Source organism: Sinohyriopsis cumingii, chromosome 9 (assembly GCF_028554795.1).
Source record: "Sinohyriopsis cumingii isolate HCF-2022 chromosome 9, ASM2855479v2, whole genome shotgun sequence".
In the NCBI taxonomy this organism is placed as follows: Eukaryota; Metazoa; Mollusca; class Bivalvia; order Unionida; family Unionidae; genus Sinohyriopsis; species Sinohyriopsis cumingii.
Window position 1 is genome coordinate 110,024,613 of NC_142969.1, and position 27,208 is coordinate 110,051,820.

The 27,208-nt window shown below is 35.3% G+C and overlaps 1 protein-coding gene across 1 annotated transcript; it reads left to right on the forward strand.

The window, feature by feature from the left end:
• The first annotated feature begins 307 nt into the window (after positions 1–307).
• LOC149792463 (diamine oxidase [copper-containing]-like) lies at positions 308–26,956 on the forward strand. The gene is made up of 4 exons (XM_089971046.1): positions 308–529; positions 2,147–2,993; positions 15,042–16,279; positions 22,864–26,956. Exons 2-4 carry the CDS (start codon positions 2,164–2,166, stop codon positions 23,268–23,270), a joined length of 2,475 nt encoding a protein of 824 aa, XP_089827172.1. The 5' UTR covers positions 308–529; positions 2,147–2,163; the 3' UTR covers positions 23,271–26,956.
• Positions 26,957–27,208: the final 252 nt, after the last annotated feature.

The window sequence follows — 27,208 nt, forward strand, 5'->3', positions numbered from 1 at the left end:
TAACTCTTTACCTTCTGCATGTATGCGACCATAAAATAGCCTTGTAATCCCAGAGATGCATATACAAGCTACTAATAATACTTTCTCTGTCCTGGCTGGCTCATACATGCATTTCCAGCCAAGAGTTGGGAAACCCCAGAGGCGCATATACACATTTCATATTAAAGCTTTGTATTTGATGAAATTACAAACATCCGTTCTCTTTTATAATATTTAGCCAATGAAAATAGTCCTTACATAAAATGATGAACATAATCTATTAGTAGTTTTACAGCATACAAGCAGGAAATTCTGTTGAAAACGAGGTCAGTGGTGACAGTAAAACAAAATGTCAACATTCATGTATTCCAACGACGATTCTGATGGAAGTTTTGAGGGATTTGAAAGTGATGATATTGATTTTAACCAGATTCAAGATGAAGGATTGGACATTAGTACAAGTCCTGTTTCGACACCTGACATTTCAGATTTATCTGAATCCGAGGATGAAACGCGAGACAATCAAATCTGGTCGGAACACGTGATACAGGTAAATGTGGACAACTTTACAGCAGTTTCAGGGCCAGCATTTATTTTAGCAGAAAATGCAAGGGAGATAGATTTCTTTTGCTAAAGTCCGTATCATACCAAATTACTAAATCTGCAATAAAATAGTCCACACATTGGTGGGCAAAATACTGGTGAGAAAAGTAATCTAATATACATTTTATAAGTACTTGTTGGTGGAAATGAGTTGCACAAAACATTGGTAAGTGTTTAAAATTTTATTTTACATTAAATTACATAGTTTGCATAGGACAAAATTGATACAGAAAATGTAGACAACATGTAAATGACTCAAGAAGTTCTCACTCAGGCAGCTATTATGATGCTCTGGGGTTCAGCCTACAAACTGTTGCTAGAAGGCAGGCTGCTAGTCAGGCTTAGTAGCCAGGGCAGCAAGTACTTGCAGAAGGTAAAGAGTTAATGGTGGAGGAAGAACCACTGACCCACGAGAAGCTACCCACGTTAGCCGAATCCAAAACTCGAACCCACGCAGACAGAGGTGAGATGGCAGTGATCTGTAGCGGAGAGTGCTTTAGACTACTTGGGGCCCTTGTAACACAATAGTGTAGAATGTGGTTTCTTTGAATTACTGCAGAGGACCAATTGTTTTCACAAAATAGTTGTATGGATAAGGATTAACTTGTAATTAGTTGCACTGGCTTTCTTGTTTATTTAAGATTAATCTTTAGCTATTGTGCAGTTTGACCATAGCTGGCCAGAATATGAAAATAGGACACATAACAAAGAGAAACGGTGAGACTCTTTGCAAATTTCGTGCATATTGGACCAGGAAGATCGATCATTATTTAATGAAAACAGCTTTAAAAATACCATGAAAAACTCGGGATTTTAGGTCTCAATCTCAATGTTTTCAAGTTCAATCGCCCTACTTGGCTGTTGAAAGGTTCAACTGCTCAAATAATTTTATATGCAAAACTATACCCGTACAAATATGAAGGTTATATATTATTTCAGCTATCAAGGATATACATCACAGAATTCTTAGTTCACTTTTCCACTCTTCCTAACATTTTGTAACAAATTTTGGAGATTGATTCGTCTCCTCAGAACCGACACTATCTTTCTGTTTCTGTGGAGTCTCAATGTCCAATTGACCCCAAGTCCAGCCCATTTCTGTGGAGTCTCAAGGTCAAGTCCGGCCTGGATACGATTAAAGATAAATCTTGAAGCTGAATATACACCATGAATGAAATTTGCTATTTTTGCAACATCTACCGAAATAGAGAGATGCTTCTTAGACGATTCTAATCATCTGATGTCTGGCATCTTTATTATGTGACCAAAAGCTTGCCCACATGAGCAAAATATTCAGATTAGATGAAGGTTATGCAATGCAGGAAATAGACATGGTTTGATGTAGTGCATTTTGCAATAAAAGAATGCACTACACAACTGAAATTGGAAAACATATCTGGAACAATATTATTGATTTAAAAAACTCTAGTTGTTATTAGCATGTAAACGGGAAGGTGGAATGTTTTTTAATTCATAGCTTGTGCATTTTGAGGATAGTAATTGATGTCCATTATATTTGATTTTGCCACAGATACAACTTTCTATTTCTAATCTTATTTTTCAGGATTCTTTGAATAAACGATGGCCGACACTCCAGAATTCGATGAAAGTGATAAAAGTACAAATTCTTCAAGAAAATACCATGTGAACCATGCAGAACAAACAACTTCTAAGTGTTTCACTTTTTGTTCCCATTTGTTTGTGTTTGTTGTGGGTCTTGTGGGCGGAATTCTGATTGGAATTTATGCCTATCATGGCACCACATGCACCACTTCGTGTCAAATTCAGTCTACGCAAGGCACTGGTGCTAAAACTGGTACTGATAATAAGACACAAACCACAACTCCTCAAAATAATATTGGGCAGTGTCCTAACAGAAATCCAAAAGATGATACTCCCTATGAATCCACTGTCTTTGCTCCTTTGACGGTCAATGAAATGAAACTGGTATCTGACATTCTACGGCAAAGACGTTACATTACTACAGTGGACGATACACCAAGGTCCTTAAAGGAAAGCTTCATTCTGTACATGTATCTGCTTCCTCCAAGAAAGGAAGACGCCATTAAATATCTTTACCATAACGGAATGAAACCTGGACGCTATGCCAGGGTACACATTCAGAGGGGTGCAGAACAAGTACCTGATATCATGGAATACAAAGTAGGGCCTTTAGAATCTTCTTCCAATGCCACTGTTATCCCGTTGACTAATCCTGGTGAGATTCACTTTAACAGCAGACCATATGATGGCGTAGAGGTGGCAGCACTGTACCATCTTCTGTATGGTGATATGAAGGTCTTAGAATCCTTAATGAGGGAGAGTTTTGACGGTGCCACTTTCCCAGATGATTTATTCATCTACTTTTTCATGGGTCCTCCTGGCTTGAAGGAAGAAGAGAGGGAAACGCGGTAATAACACAGTCATATATATCTATTTTGAAATTATATAATCTATTGCTATACATCTACCATATTCTAGTTGAAGTGCCTGTGATGCAGTTATCTTTTGTGAATGTCTTTATGTACCTAATTACATTTCTGCTGGGTTTTCAATAGTTTTCCTAAACCATACAACATACAAAAGTGGTTATATATTAAAAAAGGACATCTGTGCTTTTAAAATATTTATGCATCAATTTATTATGATGAACCATCTCGTCGAATTGGATCAGTTATGAATGAAGACTTCTGTTGATGCCATTGAAGCTTTTGTAAAATTGATGACTTAAGTACAAGATCAAAATGCATCATTAACGTTTTTGCGTAGCTCATAGCATTCGCCAGTTTGTGTACCGATGTGTAGTTATATTGTAGACCAGCTAAATACTTTCACTGTCTGTCTTGATTTACCGAGAAAAAGAACTTTAATATGGAATGCAAAAGTCAAAACATCAGAATTAAGCAATGCCAGTAAAACATGAGCTTTCCTTTGTACATTATATGAAACAAATTGTCAATATTTATTATATGGATATCATTCTGCCATTAGTAATGTTATGTGATGATATGCAATATTACGTATTGTATCCTTACAATTAGGTACAAATTGGGGGCTCTGAGTGGCTGAGCAGTCTAATGCGCTCTCCGTTACAGATCACTGCCATCTCACCTCTGTCAGCATGGGTTCGAGTCTCGGATTTAGCCAATGGGGATATGTGAGAAAGCTTGCCACTAGCTTCTCATGGGTTGGTGGTTCTTTCAAGGGTTTTCCCAGGTTCTTCCTCCACCATTAATACTGGCCACCATGTATAGCCTATCGTGTGCTGAGAAATGGCGTTAAACCCTACAATAATAACAGGTACAAAGTTGAGAACTCTAGATGTATGACAACATTAGTATGTACATACAAACAGTGGTTATATTGTGATGACTCACATGCTGTAAACGGGGCTACACTAAAAGAATGCTGGAATGGTGGGATCCGGGTATCAGAGTATGTATGCCAACCATTATACTTTAGACATAATCATTATGCGTAAGCGTATATGGATTATGCGATTTCAGTATATCCCCCTCCCCCCCCCCCCCCCCCAAGAAAAACTGATAATTGTTTTTCTCGTTGTTATTAACATCCCATTAATCCCATAGCTAGTATTTTAGAAAAGACCGTTTCTACATAACTACGATATCGTAGGCTTGCATGCAGTTTCCTAACAGTATTATGTTCTGTTTATAGCGGCTACCCTATTTCCAAGAAACTTGCTGGTTTCTACTTTCAAACCTTTGACATCAGGATCAATTTATAGCATCTGTATGGCTAAGTTAGGAGAGAACAGTGGTTTTTAATCTTAACTTGCAGATTCTAATTCATGTTAGGTACAGAACCAGTCTGTAGGATATTTGGCGTTAAAAGTAGTCAGATTTATTAAAGTCTGCTTGTTCTAGAGCAAAAATACTTTTCAAACAATTTCTGGTATGACTTTGCCAGGAATCAAACCCACAAACTCCCGCATCCGAGGCGGATGCTCTACCCTCTTGGCCACCAGAGCAGTTGGTAAATTTGATGTGGAACAACACTTGAAAACTAAAGAAATCTTGAATTATACTAACTCTAGTACTAAGGTAACTTTTTTACAGTAAAACAATTGTAGACATGAATGTTATAAATGCAGAGGTGTTAATTACAGAGTTCTTAGCAGAATACGGACTACCCCTAGCGGTAGTAGACTACGTTGGTCATGTGATCAGTTGCCGAATACATGTGCAGGATTAAAATCATCTAATATTGTTCATGTTTAGCTGAAGATAAAATTGCAGATGCTATGAAAATTAGGTCGTTTAGTATTGCCACAACCAGGAGTAGTAATTATGATGATAAAAAGTTGTGCTCGGTTTGTGTAAGATACTTTAACAATGAAAATGGCAAAGTCAGTTTTCTTATGTGATTACCAAAATTAACAGTAAATTCCACTGTAGAGAACATTTTCAATTTGCATGAATAAACGTGATATAAATTGTTTTGAATAAACGTGATATAAATTGTTTTGAATAAACGTGATATAAATTGGCAGACCTGTATGTGTCAGTGATGACTGGAACTCATAAAGGAGTTGCATTCTTTATTTTAAGAAATGTCTCCATCAATGTACCTATCAGGTTGTCTGTCATTTGATGCATCTTGCTGCACGAAAGGCTGCCAGTAAATTATAAGGAGAATGCCTGAACTATCAAATTGGCATTCTACCTGACAATGTACTTATGTTGACAGTTGAAATTTTTCATCTTATTTCCAAGCTAAATGACGCAATAATTAAAAGCATGGTTCCCACACTACCAGGAATTTCGGAAAAAAGTTGTGAGATGTTATTTTTAAAAAATCCAGCCGTGAAAAGTTCTTGAATTTGGCAAATATTGACGAAAGTCTGGAAAACCCAAGGAATTTTCGTCCACAACTTAATGCCTGAAACAATTACGTAATCGAGTCATAACTAAACTGATCGTGAATTACATTTATCGAGTTCTAACCAGATTTATTAGGAGGTTGCAGTATGGATCATTTGGGTGCTTGTCATAAATATATTTGTTGAGACAATTCTACTGCACAGTAGATTAGATTCGTGTAGTAGACTTTGTTTCACAGACAGTTCGAGATCCGTATTTTTTTTTTATCAGTGGAAGGTATGAAAACTAGTCTAGCATCACAAGAGAACATTGTGGCATTAAAGCATAGCACTTAGCAGATGGGCTAGCAAACTTAAACGTTGTTAAATCAAGTTATACCTAGATAAAATTGATATGATAATTATTTATTTTCTCACAAATTGCACTTAATAAAATCGTCTTTAATCTGCTGAAAGACAATAAAACTAATGCGTAGATGAAATTTGAGCTGGTACTAGCGATTTCGATTGATAGTTGCACGATCACACAGAATCTCACAACTGTCATTTTCAGATATTGTAGAAAAAAATTAAATGAAAGTCGTATGCTGGTTGTAATAAAAATATAAAAACAAAAGAGCACAAATTCTCTATATTTATTTTGAGACCTACTTTCAGATTTTTGTTGTCTCACGTGACTACCATGTTGACATGTGCTCTCTTACTCTATCTCTTACTCTGGGAGCATACGAGTCAGGGAACCAGACTACTCTGCTTGATGAATCAGACTGGCCAAGATTCTTGTAGTTGTTCTCGAAATAAAAATGTTAAGAATTATATATTCTTTCTGGTTTTTACAAATGGTATCAGACTTTATACAATTGAAATTTTGTACAATGACATTAAAAAGGAGTTTGTTGTTGATATCATGTGACTATTGGACTTCTAATGTTGTTGTTCGAGAGTTGTGAAGTCATGTGATTATTAAAGCAAATGGTGAGTACCCGGTCAGGTTTCATTTATGCCCCGTTTTGTCTAGTCTGTCAGCAGATTAACAAATATTATACTTGCCATTTTTGAGAAAATAAATAATTTTTGTATCGATTTCATGCAGGCATGTGTCGATATAACATTGTTTAAATTTGATTGGCCTGCTGGTAAGCTATTTTATGGTGGTGGCAAATTCCAAATATTTTATATATAATTGCTCTGACCCCACACTCCATCCTAAATGTCTAAATGTGAAAAATGGGGGTTGGAATATTTGGAGGAAACACGGATTATAAAAATGTCAAATCTCTGCGCTGAACTTTGGCACGAAACTATTACGAAGTGACATGTAGCTTGAAGTGGTTTCAGATCTTAAATATAATGCAGGAGAAATGGGAAATTGTCATCCCTGTTATTATATATTAAGAAACGATAAGAGCCCATGTATCACTACAAGTTTGGATGTTAGTTTATTGAACTACAAGAAGACAAGTTGATTTTGCCGAAAATTCAGTCCTTGTTTATGCAACAATATATAATTTTGAAGATCTTTTGTTAAATTTAAACCAACTCTTTTGTAAATTACTCAGTAATCTAGTACGTTGTTACTCATGCCCAGATAACTCACAAACACGCTTATAATGTGGGGTCAGGCGTAGATCCCATTTTTTATTGAACTTTAAGAAAATCATGATGAAAATTGATAATGGAAACTTTGATATGTATTGCTCGTTTTATCATCAAAAATGGTAGATAGTACCTGAAAATTGTAATCAACATCATGAAATATCAACTTTTAATAAGTTGTATAATTTGCTACATTTTCTTTTCAAACAACGTTCTTATTGCACCACAATTTACATTATTCAAGGACATTTCAATCATTGAAAATGTCACTTATGCCTAGTGGAGACATTTCTTTCATAAATAAATACCAATTAAATAAAAATAATTATCAATTCAAATTTGTGATCTAGTTCTATCTTTTAGTTTCTTTTAAGTGTAATCATTATAAATGCAACATGTTCTCTTGTAATTAAATGTAACATGTAACAGCTGTCTGTGAGTGTTTCTTTAAGAATTTGGTTAAGTGCCCACCGTGTTTCATGTCATACTAGTGGAAGCATTTGTTGTATTGTGGCACTAGATAAAAAGCAGGCCTCCTTTTATATTGTCACATTAATTACCTTTTTTGGAGGTAAAATTAAAAAGTTAAAAGGCATGCAAATCCTACGTGCTTAAGAAACAGCAGCTCCGGTCGTACGTCGGGTAACTCATTTCACTTGATCAATCGAACACTGATAAATTTGATTCTGTACGTAATCTAATTAAATTACGTTAAATTCACCTACTCAGTCATAACAGTGATTAAAGATAGCAAGGCAACCAAGCAAAATGAGTACTTCGTAAAATAAACAGCTTAGTTTCACAGATCCGGACCATTGTGGGAACAAGTTCCAGAGAATTCTGAATTTGCACATATAGATATCCACAAGGATGATAAGAAGTTTCACTAATACTTGCAATGAAACCATGGCATCAATATTTATCTAATTGAAAAATACAAAAATTTTGTTTTGATGTGGATGATTGTCTCGCGTTTTTGATACAAGTAAATCTTGTTTGCTAGTGTATCAACAGTTAGTATGGTTCCCTGCTTTGTAGACTCCTACTTTCGCAAAATACTACTGTGCATCATTCTGGGAACCAGACTAATCAGCAAAACAAAAAGCCATGATGTAATACACGATTGTTTTCGCGAACCATGTTTGGTTGTTGAAACTAGTTCCAATCATGTTATCGATCTTTCTGGACATTTTGAAAATAAATTTATAGAGAATAACAAACAACTTCATCAGAAAAGGAGCTTTACTGACAATTTTTCTTGACTTTAAACAGCCCAGTCACCCCCCAACCCAGCAGTTTTATGGATGTCTACCAGGATTTTTGGAGGTTTCTCGGTAACTCATGCACTTTAGTGGGGTTTGTGTTTTTGGACCCTGATGTGGACGAGTTATCGAGGGAGGAATGTGCTTAGTGTTCTACTGGTGTGCAAAACATTCATGGTCTCAACTGGTACAAAGTATTTTGAAATGCAACACGAGTCTGTTGCTAATCTAAAAGTGCTTCGTATGAAAACTTGAAGCAATAATAGCCTTTTAAAGACGATAGGGGTTAAAAAAAATCATTTTGTACAAATGCTTATTGAATTTGTATCATATGTGGATTACTCTTTTTCTTCTTGAATTACTCTTTGTCCTCACCAGGGGTTGGCATGTATGTCAGAGTGCTTTCAGAAACCAGAGAAACAAAGCTGAAGTATATTGTCCCAATAAATAATTAACTCCGCATTGGTATTGATGAAATTTGCTATAGATCTCGAATAATAAGACTAAAGTAAATGATCTTCTCTTCTTGTACGATACTCATTTACTTGATTAAAATTTCATTGAGGGATTTGTTTTGCTGTATTGCAACCATGCAGTACTAGGTAGCTACTTTCTGTTCAAGATGAAAATTGCTACTTTCGTTTGAATTATCTCAAGGACCATTACAGTATAACATTAATACAAAAACTTCGTTAAGTAAGCACATAGGTACACTGAATAATCGCACGTAGATAAAAATTACTCACTTGTAGAAATGATATTATCTGTTAATGGTAGACTTTCTTGAGTTTTCAAAAAATGAAAGATAAAAGAGGTGTGTGGGAATATTATTTCAACAACTACTGCTACAGCTGCTTCTACTACTGCTACTACTACTACTACTAATAATAATAATAATGATAATAATAGCCAATTAGAAGTAGGTAACTAATTTTTCACATGTAGGATTTCAGATCAAAGTAATGTTGACAACAGATATTGGAGTTTACTGTGCTTTTAGCATCATATGGTTTCCCTTTCTATAATGATTAATAACATTGATAATAATAATATTGATAAATAATATTGATAATAATAATATTGATAAATAATATTGATAATAATAATAATAATGAGGACTTTGTACAGCGCCTAATCTTTAGAAGCTCTAAGTGCTTTACAACATTAGACAACACCAATAACAAAAAAAAACATAATGACATGAAGGTCTTATATTCCCATGGTATGTATTTTTTTATAATGTTGTATAGTAATGCATTGTAAAACTATAAGAACTATATAAATTCTTTATTTGTAACCACTGTGGCCATATCAGTTGTTCTCCCAATGATATATTTCAGTGACTCGTTACAAAATATAGTGGCACTGTCCATTTTCCTATTTTCCATAGGTTTATATTTTTTTTAGAAGAAAAATATCCCTGGTTTTCCTCACTGGTTATACTTGCTTTTTAAAAAGACCTTGTACATCATTAAGCATTGTTAAAATAACTTTCAATTTCCTCTGTTTGGGTGTATGATATCAATGAAATTTGTGTTAGAGACTATACAGCTTGGCCTTGTTTCAGATGTGCACCTATAAAAACAATAACTAGATCCACTTAGTCATTTCATTTCTTAGACTTCAGAGATAAAACGTAAAAACTTTTTACTAATTTTTATATATTTTGTAATTCATTATCTGCACATTCAGAAGCTAATATTGTCTTGTCTGGCAGAATTATTTTTCCTATTTTTAGTAACTTCTAATGATAGTGTCCTTTCCAGGTTTGATTTTTCGACCACATCGGATCAGCCATTTTCATTAGCTGTGTGCTTTGATCATGTAGTTTCTAATGGATGATATCCAGAGAAATTTTAGTCACAGTACATGAAAGTAACATAGAGGTATGCTAACATTCTCATTACTGTGCATGTTGCAAACAACACGACCTTACACCTGTAATTCTCAGGTACATACTATCTGTAGATCGCCCCTATATAATAAAGTACCTACCATGTACATGATATCCATGACCAAAAAGGAAGATAATAATAGGGAAGGACGAGGCTAAATTTCATTCTGAGAATAAATTCCCAGTGGTGTGTTTAAGTGCAGAATTTATTTTTCGTTCCGTGTTCACTCTGTGTTGATCCGTCCTGAGGTTGGTCTTTGACTGGTGGCATTCCATGGGACTGGACAGACTGTCATTATGATCTGTTGTTGTCGCTGTTATAGGGTTTGATGCCATTTTTTAGCATAAGATGGTCTATACATGGCGGCACTATTAATGGTGGAGGAAAGACCAAGGAAAACCCTGGAATGAACTACAGACCCATGAGAAGCTACCAGCAAACTTTTTCCTATACTCACATTGTCCGAGCCCAAAACTCGAACCCATGCAGACAGAGGTGAGGTGACAGTGATATGTAATTGTGAGTGCTTTAGACCACTCTGCCACTCGGGTGCCCCCATTATGATCTGTACTGTTTGGTAGCATCTCATGGGTTTAGTTTCAAGTTGATTGTGGCAAATCAACCCAGAAACCAGTAGCAGTATGTTCGTGTCCAGGTGTGATATCACATAGTTATAGAACTAATTATTGCATGCAGATTTTTCCGTAATACATATTAACCATTGTTGGACACATACCTGTGTTTATCGCATGTTACGATAAATTCAAAGGGCCGTTTGGAGATCAGCAACAGCTTGAATGAAACCTTGTCCTAAGAAAAATAAGAATGTCAGGAAACTACATGGCTGATCCACGAAACGCACTTAACAAAAGACTGTTACTATTGTTAAAGGGGTGGAGGTTATAGTGGTACGAGTGCTGCGAGGTTTCCAAAGAAGTATAAATACGGTATATTAATAACATTACTTTTAAATTGCCTCAAGTTGTAACAGACTGGCTACATGTGTCTCAATCATTCCAATAAATGTGAACATAACTCCGAAGTCACTCTAAACCTCAGCAGCCATGATAGCTCAGTTGTTAAAGCGCTGGACTTATAATCCAAATGTATGGGGATTCGATACCCACCCAGGCCAGTACGGGTCATTACCTCTGTTTTTTCTTGGAAAGACACATATGTACAACATACCTCCGCATGATGTAGCCTATACTATGCTAAAAGTACAGTTTAAAAAGAAAGATTAAAATTCAATACACAATAAACAGATTTTTCCACTTGATGAATTTCTACATCAAAATTTCCATGTATTTATATAACAAATATAAACAATAATCGAAAACATGTCAAGATACATATTTTTTAAAGGCATATAGATTCTATCGCCATAGATAATAATGTTTATTTGTCACTGCGACAAATCTCCAAAGCGTCAATTGGGATGTTTGTCAGTAACAACGTGAAAAGTCGAATCAACTCTACATAAGACTGTTTTATCAACAAATCCCATGATCAGTTTTCATTAGTTTTAAAAAATACTTGTTTAAATACACATCGAAAATATTATTAGTTATATAATGTGACTAAAGCCAATTAGGCAATTCCCTTGCTAGAAGCATCTGAACATTCTATATTTGTTAAAAATGTTGAAGGTTTTATGTCATCGGACATAATCTGAGCATATATGGCTAGGCATTTATTGTTGGCTATGTCAGTGCTTTATCTGCCATTGCTGTCACAAATGACGAATTTTGCATGTCACGTATGACTATCCTCAACGTCGTTTGATAGAGCCAGGTTTTAATAATTAGCAGAACTTTTTTAAATGCCAATGGCATCAATTTCTTCAGCCGCTAATTCATGTATTAAATTAAGAGATTTGTATTTTAAAACAACGGATGTCTTTTACACTTAGCCAATGTACAGACTCAAGTTGCACTTTCACTGCTATGTCTTGTTCCGAAGCATGTTTTTGCAACCCTGCATTCAAATCTGCCAGCTTTTGTGGACCTTCGATCATCAATTTCTGGCAACCCAGCATGCCTTACCAGTACTTGTTTTTTGCACATATGGCCATGATGTTTTTTTTTAAAAGCCTTTGTACATATATAGCAAAATATAAAGGCATCTTAACTGTCACATTCTTCACTCGACTTAACTTTTTGAAAATGTTGCCAGCCATTGCTGTACAAACTGTTTTATCTTACACGAATAACAGTTACCTCATCTTTGGACTATGAAAGCTCCACCAGTTCGATAACAATACTGCAGAAGTCTCAGAAAAGCTTAAGCATGCGTATTTGTAAGCAATTTTTTAAACCTGGGATGCAGAAAATCACTTATACAGGAGTCCTCTGTACGCACACATTTGACAGAGCACAAGGGTTTGTTACAAGAAAATTTGGAGTATCTGTCCATGAATCAAGGGATCCATGGATCAAGCAGAGTTCTAATCTGTGATTCATGGACAGATACTCTATATTTTCTTTGTAACGAACCCCTGTGGCCGGACTGCAAATTCAAGGACTTGCTAGTCCTGCTTCAACCATCTGGGAAGTGGGAAAATGTGCTGATCAAATAATCATTTTAGCTTTGCTGATATTTACAATGAGAAATGTTGTAAGAGTACATCTGAAGAACATGACCCAATATCTTGGTGGCAAGTTCAAAGACTTGACTAGCTGCAGAGTGGTGGGAAAATGTACTGATATTTACAATGACTGAATTCAGAGGCAGAAAGTCCTTGTGATGTACTTTTGTGTAAAAGTGCCTCAAAGGAACAACTTTAACGTTCATTACTGTGTTCATTTTCAAGTGTAGCCGAATAAGCAGTGCATGTGACCTCAAAATCAAGGCATGCTAAGAGTTAGAAAAAATGCTGTTTGGAAATTGGGGGGGTAGGCAAATTGGCAAATATTGTAATGAAATTCAACAGTGTGCTAGAAGTTAGGCTGATATTTCATGTGGAACACTGTAATGCTTAGCTTGGTGCATGGAGTAATATGTTTACTTGCCCTGACGTAATTCACTATAATGGACAAAATGGTAATTTATTAAATTGTAGTTTATGCACAACTAGATGATCTTGAGTTATTGTAGGTACACACTGTCAGTGTTGCAATGTGGTTTCTCAGATAATGACATTAAGGGAGGAATTGTTGGTGTGGTGTGGTAAGATAATGACATTAAGGGAGGAATTGGTGGTGTGGTGTGGTAAGATAATGACATTAAGGGAGGAATTGGTGGTGTGGTGTGATAAGATAATGACATTAAGGGAGGAACTGGTGGTGTGGTAAGATGATGTAATACCAAATTATAAGGCTTAGTCAGTGGCTAACACTGGGATAGAGGTGTTGTACATGTACCTTGAAAATGAGAGGCAGACAGGGAATTATGCAGAAGTTTGTTGTTAGCCTCTTGCTTGCTGTCTTCATGGGGCTTTCAGCAGCTGAATTCAAAAAGAACTAACTACATTAGATAATATTACGTAACATTGCATCATATATAGTACCAGATGATCAATCAGTTCTCTGGCTTTTCAAAGGTACATAAAATGGAATCAAACTTTTCATAGGGATTTGTACTAGCCCGCCACCCCCACCCATCACCACCGATTAATGGATACACCATACAGTTGTGTCCTATTCGTGCGCATGGGGCTGCCATGGTATAGAATAGTTTTCCCCAATCGGACACTCGTATGCAATACTAATAATGTAAATGATCAGCCTACCATTGATTTACTTAAAGATGGGATCAGCCTAGAATATACTTGAATGCTGGGATCAGCCTAGCACCAATTCTAATTGAGCTGGCGTCAGCCCTTAACCCCAGAATGCACTGTAATACACTGGGAATCAATCATTCACACTGAGCTGGGAACAGCATAGCACCAAATCTAGCTGAGCTGGAATTGGCCCTCAGCCTAGCACCAATTGTAAATCAGTCTTTCATATTGAGCTGATATCAGCCTAGCATTTTTTCTCCAATCGGACACTCATAAATTATCAGCCCAGCACAGATTTTACTGGAGCTGGGATTAGCCCAGAATAAACAATCATGCTGGGATCAGCCTAACATAGATTTACTTGAAGATGTGATCAGCCCAGAATATACTCAAACGCTGGAATCAACCTAATGCCAATTCTACTTAAGCTGGAATCATCCCAGTATGCACTGTAATGATGGGATACGCCTAGTACCAATCGGGAATTAGTCTTTGTGTTCAGATTCTAGCCCATGAGTAGCCCCCACAGAGATAGCCAAATATTGTTTAAATATTTTAATTAAGTATTGATGTTATTTTAGTTACAAGTTGATGTTATAAAATATTACTAATGAAAAGTGGCATTTTTGAGAGAAAGAGTGAGAGAAAGAGAATAAATGCATTTATTCATGTATCCTATATTTCTTACAGTGCCTGTATTATATAATTTTCATACACTTCAGTTCTATTATGTTGTGCATAAACAAGAGTTATATGTCAATGGTGTAAAGAAGTTACAAAATTAAACTCGATGGCAACCACTGGTTCTACTCGTCTGGTCATTTAGCCATTTCAGGTATGCCCAATATGCTTCTGGTAGGGGACTGCAACTTCTGCTGGTGGGACTCCTGTTTATTTTTAGTGAAAATGGGAGTCCTGGACTTCTAGTTTTAAAATGTTTTTTAAAAAAATGTAACATTTGGGTGTGTATTTGAATGGTGGGTAGATAAACCACGGCGTAAGATTTCAATATTCAAAGCTATATTCTCTTCCAGGCTAAAGGAACTTCTATAAGGCCTCCAGCTAAAACTATATACTGCATGACAGGCACCTATTTTTTAAGCGTCTTATATATTTGAAATAACTAATCTGTTTTCCAGATTTGTTGTTGGATTCAAAAGGTTGCAAACGATTCAAGATTCAGATTTGATCAACCTCCTTCCTCTGAGCGGCACAGTCCATAATCCTGGCACTAATACATCAGACTGGTACTCTCACTCCTATTATTACTTAAACCAGGGTCCGTACCGAACTGTGTCTGATCTTGTGGCCGAGTACAATGGCAGCACCGTCCGGAAAGTCAGACTTCCAGTGGGATATCGCAATACGTTACGGAATAGGCCATTCTCTGAAAGAGATCATTCTTTGCCCCTTAGAGAATATGCTGACCGACCAGGGTCCAGGACCTATATGCCGCAGGGGCCAAGATTCAGCATTAGCGGTACCCAAGTCAAATGGATGCATTGGAGCTTCCATATCAGTGGGGGTCAGCTTAAGGGTCCTGCTCTCTTTGACATCCGGTTTAAGGGCAACCGAATTGCATATGAGCTTGCAGTGAATGATATTGCTTTAGCATATGCAATGGATGCATCAGCTCAGAATGGAATTATCTATATGGATGCTACATATGGTATAATGGGAGATGATGCTACAATTTTACGTGACATTGACTGTCCTAGTTATGCAGCTGTACTCAATACTTCATATTGGCATTCATTTTCTCAAAAAGCATTCGAAATAAAATCAATATGTGTTTTTGAAGAGGATGGACAGGAAGCTCTATGGCGCCATTTTAGTCCAAACTTTGCTGGTGGAATGAGAAACAGACATCTTGTTGTGCGCGTGCCTGTTGCCATTGGCAACTATGATTACACATTTGATTTTAAGTTTTACATAGATGGAAAATTATACACTAATGCAAAAGCATCTGGCTACATTCAGGCAAGTTTTTGGGATGAGCATAACCCTCATGTAAATGGAGACAAAACAAGAGATGCATTTGGTTACCGTGTCTCTGATTATCAGACAGGACCCATTCACGATCATATGTTTGGGTTTAAAGTGGACATGGATGTCATTGACTCCAATAATTCCTTTGAAGTGGTTCACTGGAAGGCAGGTGACATATTGGACGCTTTAAGGACACAGTCAAATATCACGCAGGTCCCTCCATATTTTATCTACAATCAAACCAAGTATGTGGAATACGAGACTATAAGGAGAGAGGCTGGATTTCGGCTGAACTATGATAACCAGAAGCTTTTCGTCGTGGTCAATGAAAACATGAGGAACAAGTGGGGAGTCAAAAGGGGTTACCAAATAGTCTCACTCTCTACAGGTAAAAATCTTTTCTTGTTTCATAAATAATGATCAGCCCACTTTCAGATTTTGTTCAGTGGTCAGATAAGAAACATGACATATATGGCCTCTTGAGAGAATTATATGTTGCATATGGAATTTATATATATATATATATACACACACACACACACACACACACACACACACTCACAAAAATGCATTGTCCATTCAAAGAATAATTTTATTACTTCAATGTTCTTTTACTTTAAAGTCGTACTTTTAACAGTCTCCTTATAATAAATTTGTAGCAGTATTATAAGTCAGCACATTACCTACAGGCCAATATAAAAAGACAAATATTTTTAACAAAATGGCAGTTAATTTATAGCATGTCATCAAATGTGTGCTATCATCGGTTTCGTTGTACTTTGTCCTAAAACACTTTTATCCAAAATTCAAAGACGCTAATGATTCAACTTCTCTTTATTAAGTTACGCAATTTTTCTTGGCAAAGTTTACCAGTGTCTTTGTTGTGAATGTCTTGGGCATGGTTGGTATCAGTGGGGAGAGACAAATGTTTTTTAAGAGAATCTGATTATGTACAAAAATTTATATATTTGGTCTGCCTCGAAAGTAAACAGTCTATTTCCCATTGCATACATTTAGATGACATGCCAGTTATTAGGATAATATGAACTTTTATCAAAAGTTATTTCCCTTTTCATGGCATTCATCAACCATTGCCATTATATGAGTACATGTCTAATACCAGTGATATATCTTTATAGGACAGTGGTATTGATTCAGATTTAATATTGCATCATCGGATTTGGCATTGCTCAAAATCAATTTAAACTCATCATCGGATTGACAGCTATGCTTCCATAAGTGCACATGAAAAATTGCTTTCTGAAAATTCAAGTAAGGAATTTGTTTGATCCAAGAAGACATTTAATGGGGTTTTTGTTTCTAGATGGCTTTGAATAAAGAGGTAAAACAGAAATACACCGAACTCGACTTTGTATGTGATTATCAAATGGCTGATACATTTCCAAATAATGTTCTTGTACTTTTTTTGAATTTAAGTTAGTTTGATCATGTGATGATTCAGTCAGGGAGAGATGTTTATCTCTCTCTCTCTCTCTCTCTGACACACACCAAAGCACAAAACAACACACTCATACACATAAAAGCACACAGACATCACATCAAAGGCACATCATTGTTTGTAATTTCTTATTTGAAACCTATCATAAGGACTAAATTATCTATCGCCGTAGATTGGGATTGTTTTATTTATTCCAGCTTTTCAAAAACTTTTTGTTTAAAGGAGGCAAAAATGGTGTAAATCGCTAGAAACATACAGCCACCCCTCCTACACCAGAAAAGTGGCCTTTCCAGAGGGGGAGGGGCTAAATTTTTTGTAAAGAGTTTATCTAATATATGTAGTAAGAAAGCTGCATATTTCAAAGCATTAAATATATCATTTAATATCTTTGTTTAAAATTAACTTCCTTATTAAAAGGTTCTTCTTGTTACAACAGGGTTCGTACGGTCTTTGAAGGTCTTTGAAAGTTTGGGAAAAATGAGGTAGCATTTTCAAGGCCTTGAAAGTTTGGGAAAATCGAGCATATTACCCTGAGGTCTTTAAAAGTCTTTGAAAATTGAAATCAACCCCAAAATTTGTAATTTCTTTCCAGAATCACAAATAAAATTATCCGAGGTTGTTAGATTCGGATGTAATCTAGTTATCCTGGTTTCGTTCTTTTGATGACCCGTTCAGTCTCATTGCCGCCGCAATAACAGAAGAGGCTTTGTTTGGCCATCCAAAGTTGGCCTCGGCGGCGACTTCAATAACACATGCACTCTTCATCAAAGCAAGACGGCTACACCCTTCATCAAAGGAAGATACAAATAAAATTGCCTAAGGTCGTTAGCTTCGGATGTAGCTGGTTTTCCTGGCTTCTTTCTTTTGACGAATCGTTCAATTTGATTGGACGAGTCCATCAGCTTTGGCCAATCAAAATGTTCATTACACTAATTCTCTCTACGTAGAAAGTGCGCGAAAGTATTACGCTGGAGGATTCAAAATTTGTTCAGTCGATTTACATCTTCAGTGTTTAAAAATGCCAGGTCTTTGCTCTTTCAACGATATCTGGCTTGAACAAGAGAAATACAAGGAATGGCTGCAAAAGGATAAATTATGTAAACGAAAGGCGCTTTGTACATTGTGTAAAAAGACGATCAAAGGAGCCCTTACAAGTCATGCCAAAGGTAAGTTGCAAATTAGTAACTACATACTGTTCATTTAGTGGAACAAAGATGCAGAAGTACAAGTTATTGGTAGTTTTGGGCAAAATAATGGTAACTCGTTACTTTTCGGGTATAAAATAAGATATTGTTTAGTTTGATGGTTTGGGAGATATGGCAAAAGAGGGATCGTTTAAATTTACTTATACCGTCGGTTTATTTAACACGTTTGAGGGACAAAAATCATTTTCGAAAATTTTGTTCTACATAATAATGTTCCTTGGTTTAATATAGAAACATCAATTGTAATAAATTCAATTCACGGATAAACAGTTTCAAAGTGCGCTTGCCTACACTATAGTTAAGTTAAGCAAGAGTTGTTGTTCTTGAATTGCGAGTAAAAAAAAAAAAAAAGGCGTTAACGTGTGCTGTGAAGCTTTAACTGTAGGAAGTCAAGTCATTTGATTTGGCAAATTAAAAAAAAAATGAGAAAATGTGTTTCCAGTTGACTGTATGTCCCCGTTTCTCATTGCCGACCCTCGACCTTTTTCCCCAGTGGTATAAACAATTTTTTTTTTTAAATCACATTGCCGAAATTGATTTGTGTATCTATAGTCTGACTATACATTCCCGTTTGTTTGTACCCCTATATTTTATTTAACTTTTTCAGAAGCCATTTTTTAAATGGTAATTTGTGTCTAAATAGCGTTTCTTACTAGTATGTAAAACCGAATTAAAAATTACTTTCATACATCATGAAGTTATTTGTTTTCATTTAGATTCATTAAACAGGAAGAGGAGTAGAGTCCCGATGGGGTCTCACTAAACACAGAAGGACAGGATCAATACATATCGGATGATCGTTTGTACTGTTTCCGACAACTCTTTGATACGTTATACCATCGTTTTACTCGTCAATAACTCTTTATGCAATTTGTTTTGTAAATATAATGCGAAGAAAGCACGATTTGCTAGAGAACTCAGTAGTCAATAAATATGCATTGTTGTTTGATAGTGTTGATAATGGCTTGATTTACTAAAAGTTAATTTTATATTTTCTTTATGGAAACATTGGAAAGTTATTTTGGTAAAAATAAATGTAAATTCGATAGCTCATATATATTCTTTCTGATTTCAGCTAGAAATTTGCAATATTAAATTTTAAAACGATGAAAATCTACCTTGTATATTCTATTACTATGCTTGCGAAAGCATTAATAACTTCTAAAATAAACCAGTTATGTGTGTTTTATCGTTTTTCTTCTTTTAATCAGTCTGTAATTTGGGTAATATATTTGGCATGTCCTCTGGATTTGCTATTGAGACAGAGTAATTCATACTGAGAATTAAACGACTTGGTGGTTTGTGAGTTATTATTGATAATTAATTGTCTATGTGACTGTACCAATCATTAAATGGCCTGTATAATCAGTCAGTTTAGATAAATTACATCTGATATATCAAGCACGACATTGATCTAAAATCGAAAGGAATTACAGAGCGACTTTCCTTCACGGCGACATAAAATCAAGGGAAATCACTCGCGTGGAGCTTGTAACACTCTTTGGTCATGTATTCTAAACGTCTCTGTCAAAAATGTTAATGCATGATTTAAAATTAAAATTTGTATATAAACAGTGTATAACAAAATAAATGAGAGAAGTATGGTGCATAGCCATCAAATAAGGAAATTGTTTAATAATATTATAAAATTAAAGAGATTTGATGCATAAGAGTTAGTTTCCGTAGGTTATTGGAAATAGGGACATCAACCAATACTATTAATCATTGATGGTAACAATGTCCGTATGTGTTTTTGCTTTTTTTCGCTTCTTAGTACGTTTATGAGAGCTATGGTGCCAATATATGTAATATTGGGGTGTTCTTGGAGAGTCTTGGGGTGTTTAGAGAGACCGTCCCGATGTGATTTAATATTGACTCAGTACGGAAAATTAGTGGATGAAGTTATCCAATTGGACAATCATCCCTTGAAATGCTTCAGTAGAACAGATGACAGCCTTGATGAAGTGTTTTATTCTGTCCTTTCTAAAAGAAATGAATATGTTGAACTTTGGAATGTTCTCCAGAAAATGTTGTCACATGGGCAGGCAAGAGTGGAGAGAGGATTTTCTGTCAACAATCAGGTATCTGTTGAGAACCTCAGCAGAGAAAGCCTCAGAGCTCAAAGGCTAATCATTGACACAATGAGAAAAGCAGGTGGACCTTTGGAAATCGTCATTAGCAATGAAATGATGACATATGCCTCCTCTGCAAGACATAAGTACCATGCCTATCTGGATAAGAAGAAAGCAGAGGAGAAGGATGAGAAGGAAAACCAAAAAGGAAAGAAACGGGAGTTAGCCTTGGATGAAGTGGAAGAACTTAAAGACAAAAAGCTGCATCTTGAAGCTGACATTGCCAGCCTACATGCTTCCTCTGTACAGAAAGCAGAGTTAAAAGGACTCATTGTGCTTGTCACAGAGTCAAATGCTCTTAGCAGAAGAGCAGAGGAAAAGATGACAGTGGTGGCATCTCTTTCCAAAATGATTGCAGAGAAAAAAAAAGCAAATATAATAATGCATTTAAAGCAGTGCTGATGTCTGTTAAGACAACAATTTATTTTGTATTAAATCTGACACGTATGTTACATATTTCTGAAAAAATAACAAATGTTAACCTATCTTCCAGATCATTATAATGCTATTTTTGGAAATTAATTACAGTTTGACTTTAATCAGTAAACAATATTGTAGTATTTGGCATTCGTTGTTTTTTCATATAACCTGTATACACAATGTTAGCAAAAATAGGTCATGGAAATTTGTTTGTGGTCTTTGAAAGTTTGGGAAAAGTCTTTGAATTTATCATTCATAGTTCAGTATGAACCCTGTATAATAAGAGACTTATTTCAACTGAATATACATTAATAGTTCTTATTCTTGGCGTAAGTATGACATGTGAGCGGGTAGTGTTGTCATGCACATTGCAAAATAATACAAAAACGTCATTTTAATCTTGGTACATATATAATTGACTTTCCATTTGCTCCATTTTCCCACTGCGCCTTAATAACCTCCTTATGGGTTATGACATTTATTCGAGTCTTTCCAAGATAAAATTGTTTTATTCAGGTCTTTTCTACATAAAATTTTTCGGCAAGTCACCCCTCCACACCTCAACCAATGTCTTCGAGTAGAATAAGTGACTTCTAAAATACTGTCTCCGTTTACGTGATGACATGTTTGGTAATAATTTATTTGGATCTTGCTCTGTGCGATTTAATTATGCAATGGAAACTTTTGTCGCATGGATGAAATGCTTTCTTCGTAAAGTAAGTGATAAATGTGTTGTCGTCTGATTTTTCTGTCTTTGTCTGGTACCATTTTGTTCAAGGTCAAGGTTACTTTCTGTTTGTGTGTTCATGCAAAAAATCTATTTTTACTGTTATGATTTTGACAATTATGTCCAGTTTTAATCATTAAAGAGAAGAACTCGACAGACGTGAAGCCCAAAACCATCATAACAGAGCCCATTTCCTGTAAATGTTGGCTTTTATAAACAATGATACAATATTAGTCTTACTGTTACATGTACTTTAGTCAACAATAAGAGAAACTTTACATCGGGAGACGTGTATCGAAGATAGAGATAATCTGATTGCTTATCTTCTGTCACAATATAAATTAATTATTGGTTCTGGATACATTTGAAAAAAAATGGCTGCTAATGAGGGGAACATTTTACATTTTTGTACTAAAATGCTGGTTGTATTAGAGGGGTGTTTGTTCTTGCGGGGTACTTTTGAATACAAACTCGTCAGTGCCAAGACATTATGGCTGTATGAAGCGGGTGATCATATATATATATATATATATATATATATATATATGGTTGTTGAACATTAGTACTGTTCTAGTTTTAAATAATTAGAGTCGGTTAAATAAACGTCAACTTGTTAAGAAGTATATTCGATGGGATTAGTATTCTTTGTTCTCTTTCAATCCATAACTGCATACACTTTACGATCATACCTCACTGTTTCATGCACAATTTTAACCTCTACAGTGTCTTAAGAGTTCCTTTTCATTGCAAATTTTCTATGATAATGAAGCATTATCTATCCAAAAGACGATTTAAGCGAACTTTTGCTGGTTTGGAAAGTAGTTATTAGAAACAGACTATCATCATAACAGTCCTGAAGACAAAACTATAAATTGTACTGTTTTTGTACTCGACATAATTGGTACATATGATGTCAAAGCGCGTTGAATTGTAGTATGGTACTCTGGATTTTCTTTTCTAATACGACTGGTACATAACTTTCATGCGCTTGTCTACTCTTTACAATTAACACTTATCTCTCTTTTTCAGCCGCCCAATCTCTTCCGGAAGTCCACCCAGCCATGAAAGCCTTATCCTTTACCAAGTATCACGTGACCGTTACTAAGCGGAAAGAGGAAGAACAGTACCTTAGCTCTATCTATGACATCAACCGGATGGATAATCCAAAAGGTTATCTCGACCTTATGCTGGATAACGAGTCCATTGTCAACGAGGATGTTGTCAACTGGGTTACAGTCGGTTTCCTCCACGTTCCGACGTCAGAAGACCTTCCTATGACCATACGTGTGGAGAGCGGCTTTGTGCTGAAGCCTTTCAACTTTTTTGACACGACTGCCACATTTGACATGCCACAGTACTCGGAAATGCAAGAAAACAACAATGTGGAGCATGAGCCTACATTTGATGCATGTGTTGAGTCAAATACAGAATATTGAGGGATTTTTGCTCATAACCTCACACAAGATAAACTATTTTGCAACTTTCTGAACTAAGAAATTGAACCTAACAAGAAACCTCAAAATCGGAAACGGCCGATCACAACTGACATTGTATAAAATTAGGAAAGGAGGGTACAATGTTTGAGGATTTTAATAGATTTTAGATTTTTAATTCAATTGTCCAAGTAAAAGTAGACATTTTTAAAATGTGTTATTGTGAGTTAATTATCAGGTTCATGATTACAGGGGAAGGATTTGGAGAGGAAGTGAATGAATTCAGTGTAAACAAATGCATTTGAATTGGACGCTTAATGTCTTCAAGTATTCTCCGACCAAGAACGTTCTTCAGATTTCATGCATTGATCTTAAATATGACACCCTCTCCATCATTCACTCTATATTTAGCTACAACGCAAGAAATTATGTTTTACATGCTAATTGTACATGTCAGTATAGTCATGGGAGAGAATTTAAACCTTATAACACCTGATAGATTGTGACTGTTTTTGAGCTAACTATATTCTTTGAAAACTGAAAATAGGCCCTTTCATAGAAAATCTCTGAGTGTTTAGATATTTTCCTATCTATGAAACAGTCCCGTTTTTGTCTGCTTTCGTAATGTATGGCGATATACATTATTAATTTGAGGATATATAAAACGTTCTGACCAAAGTGTAGGACAGTGGCAAGTTTTCATGATAGAGCAAACTTGTGGGTAAAATTTATATAATGACATAATTTTTCATAATAGTTTGTTTACTAAAAGATTAGCTTGCCGGTAGGTTCTTCCTCCGCCATTAATACTGGTCGCCATGTGCTGAAAAATGGCGTTAAACCCTATAACAACAACAGCTAAAAGATTAGTGCATAAATTTCTAACAGATTTGTGTTGCAAACTGAATATAGATGTGGTATAGATATATTACAAACTTCCTATAAATGTCTTACAGACTTGTATCGTAAACTGCCTATAAATGTCTTACAGACTTGTATTGTAAATTGAATATAAATGTCTAACAGGCTTGTACTTTAAACTGAATATCGATGTCATGCAGACCCGCAATACAAACTGAATATATTGCGTCATATAAATATAATGTGTCATATATTGCGAACTGCCTATCAAGGCCTTACATACTTTTATTGTAAACTGAATATAAATATCTTTCAGAATTGTGCCACAAAATGAATATAAATGCTGGGTTCATACGGCCTTGCAAGATTTTTGACAGTTTATGAAAACTGAGGTAGCATTTTCAAGGCCATGAAAGTTTGGGAAAATCGAGCAGATTACCCTGAGGTCTTTAGATGTCTTTGATAATTGAAATAAACCCAAGCAATTTAATTTCTTTCCATAGTCACAAATAAAATTGCCTAAGTTTGTTCGATTCAGATGTAGTCGACTTTTCCTGGTTTCTTTCTTTGATGACCCATTCTGCTTTATTTAATCATTAAACAATCTTGTAGCATTTCGCATTCATTGTTTTCTCATAATAGAACTTGTATGAAAAATGTTGGGGTAAATTGGTGTTGGAAATCTGTTTGTGGTCTTTGAAAGTTTGGGAAAAGTCTCTGAATTTATCATTCAGAATTCTGTTTGAACCCTGAAATGTCTAACAGGCTTATATTGCAGATTGAATATAAATGTTATGCAGACCTACAAACTGAATATAAATATCTAGCAGGCATATTCCAATCTATATGTAGATGTGTGTGTGATTTGGATTTTTAATATAGCTTTAATAATTTTTCAGTCATCACTATGATGTCTGCAGTGTGACAGTTTATAGTGATGTCTAGCACTGGAGCATCATGCTGCAGACACATAGTATGATGTCTCACCCAGTCACATTATTCTGACACCAGGCCGACCAGTCCTAACACTAACCTCTTAATGCTGAATGCCAAGCGAGGCAGCTGTTAGTACCATTTTTTAAGTCTCTGGTATGACTCGGCCGGGTATTGAACCCACGACCTCCTGCATCCGAGGCGGACGCTCTAACCGCTAGGTAACTGGAGCTGTCTGCAATCGAGGAAATTATTTATTGATACTATCAAGGCATCACAACAAGCAAAGTGTTTGGAATTGTTTAATTAAACTCTTGAGCCAGGTCAGTGTTGGGCAAGGTTGTTGTCATGGAGACAAGATCTAAAATTAAATTGTCACACAGCAGAGGCACATAAAAAAAATTCCCCTCAATTTATGAAATTATCAGAGGCTGATCTGACTTGTTTTTTAAAAATCAAATGGAAACAAACCAACCGATAATTTGTTGAGTTGTAATTAATAATAGTTAACTTACGCCAAAGTAATCAATCGGCGTGGCTGTTGCAGCTTGAAACTAAGCTGTGATAAACAGTTTTGTAATTTCCAATTGGAAATTATTTACCAGGGTCGACAGAAAGGAAACATTATGCAAACCGTATGTGTCTAAACGACTGTGGACCGATGAATAATGTAATTGATGAAATCTTTTCTGTATTAGCTAAAGTCTATCCTAAGTAATTGTTATGGTTCAGCGTTATGAATGCTAAACAACTTTATTAAGAAGCAGTCAGACACTGGAAATGCATAGTTTTCATTGCGCTGGACAACATGTATGTGTTTGCTAAATTTGATTTTGAGATTTTATGTCCTTATGATGAGTTTTGGGACCATACACATTTTTAACTATTTCTGTGATACAGTCACGGTTTATTATTATTACCATTGCAGTTAATTTTATGATACAAATTTAATGATGATTTTTAATTTTTATGCAATTATAGGCATTTTATACAGAAACATTGATATACCAACTTTGTTTCACCTGTAAAGCATTTTTTTTTTACCAAACATCAATTTTGATTAATTACATTTGATGTTAGTAATTTTTTATCTGAAAAATAATGATCTACGCCTTATCTAAAATGATCTTTATAGCCGAAACAGGTCATTGTGACCTGATTTTATGTTTCTGTGTCGGTGTTAATTTCTCAGCAACCACTGAGTGCTGAGCAGATGCATTTAGCATAAACTGTTGGTTACTATAATTTGCAATTGCACGTTCTTGAGGCATTCTTGTTTCATGTTCATGCTAAACGGTAGTTTATTAATGTCATAAAGCATAAAACCAAAATCAAAAAGCAATTTGCTAATGTCATAAGCATGTTAGTACACACTCATTTAATCTTTCATGGCTGCTATGTTCTTCGGTTTAGTTACTCGGAATGTAATTCCGTATCTCTCACCAAAACTTTTTATATCGCACATCAACCCTAGAGCTAGCTTTTAGAAGTTATGATATTAAATAAAATTCCAATTAGAAAATAACTGGAATGATCTGTTATTTTACATTTTAAATGTTTTAAACAAAATTCCAGTAGCGTTTGTAATTTTAAGAAATGCAGTTGTTTATCTTGGACAGAATGCTAACAATATGTGATCTAATGAAACCGGTATGCACAGTGACATTAAGCAAGAGAGAGAGAGAGAATGTTTTGCCAATGAAATCTTTTATTGAAAATTTTTATAATTCCAGACAAAAGTAAGAAATACTAATGAAATGGTGTGAAGATGCAAAGCATGGTTAGAAATGCTCCACATTTGGTCAAAATTGTACCCCATGTTTAATTTTTTAAAGTAGAGACTTTGAATGTAATGCAAATAAATGTGCTTTCTGAATAAATTTGACTGTTCTTAATTACTGTTAGTCTGTAAAATTTATACTGAAATTGTTATGCAAGTGGAGTATATTTGTTAAGTGTTGAAGGCCCCAAGTACTGTTCCATTTGAGAAGTAAAGAAAGCAATTCAGGTTCCTGTGACTGCAGATTAAATTAATTCATATGTCCCATACAACATTTTAAAAAATTCAAAGCTAAAGAGTAAATCTATATTTGAAATACAGACTGACTGATGATACAATTGGGTTGTTTATATAGGTTTAGCCACGA

Excerpts from the sequence above, each read along its gene's own strand:
- LOC149792463 (XM_089971046.1), top strand. The coding sequence starts at position 2,164 with ATGGCCGACACTCCAGAATTCGATGAAAGTGATAAAAGTACAAATTCT. Across the intron at positions 2,994-15,041 it reads GAAGAAGAGAGGGAAACGCG|ATTTGTTGTTGGATTCAAAA; the intron begins GTAATAACACAG and ends TCTGTTTTCCAG. Across the intron at positions 16,280-22,863 it reads AATAGTCTCACTCTCTACAG|CCGCCCAATCTCTTCCGGAA; the intron begins GTAAAAATCTTT and ends TCTCTTTTTCAG.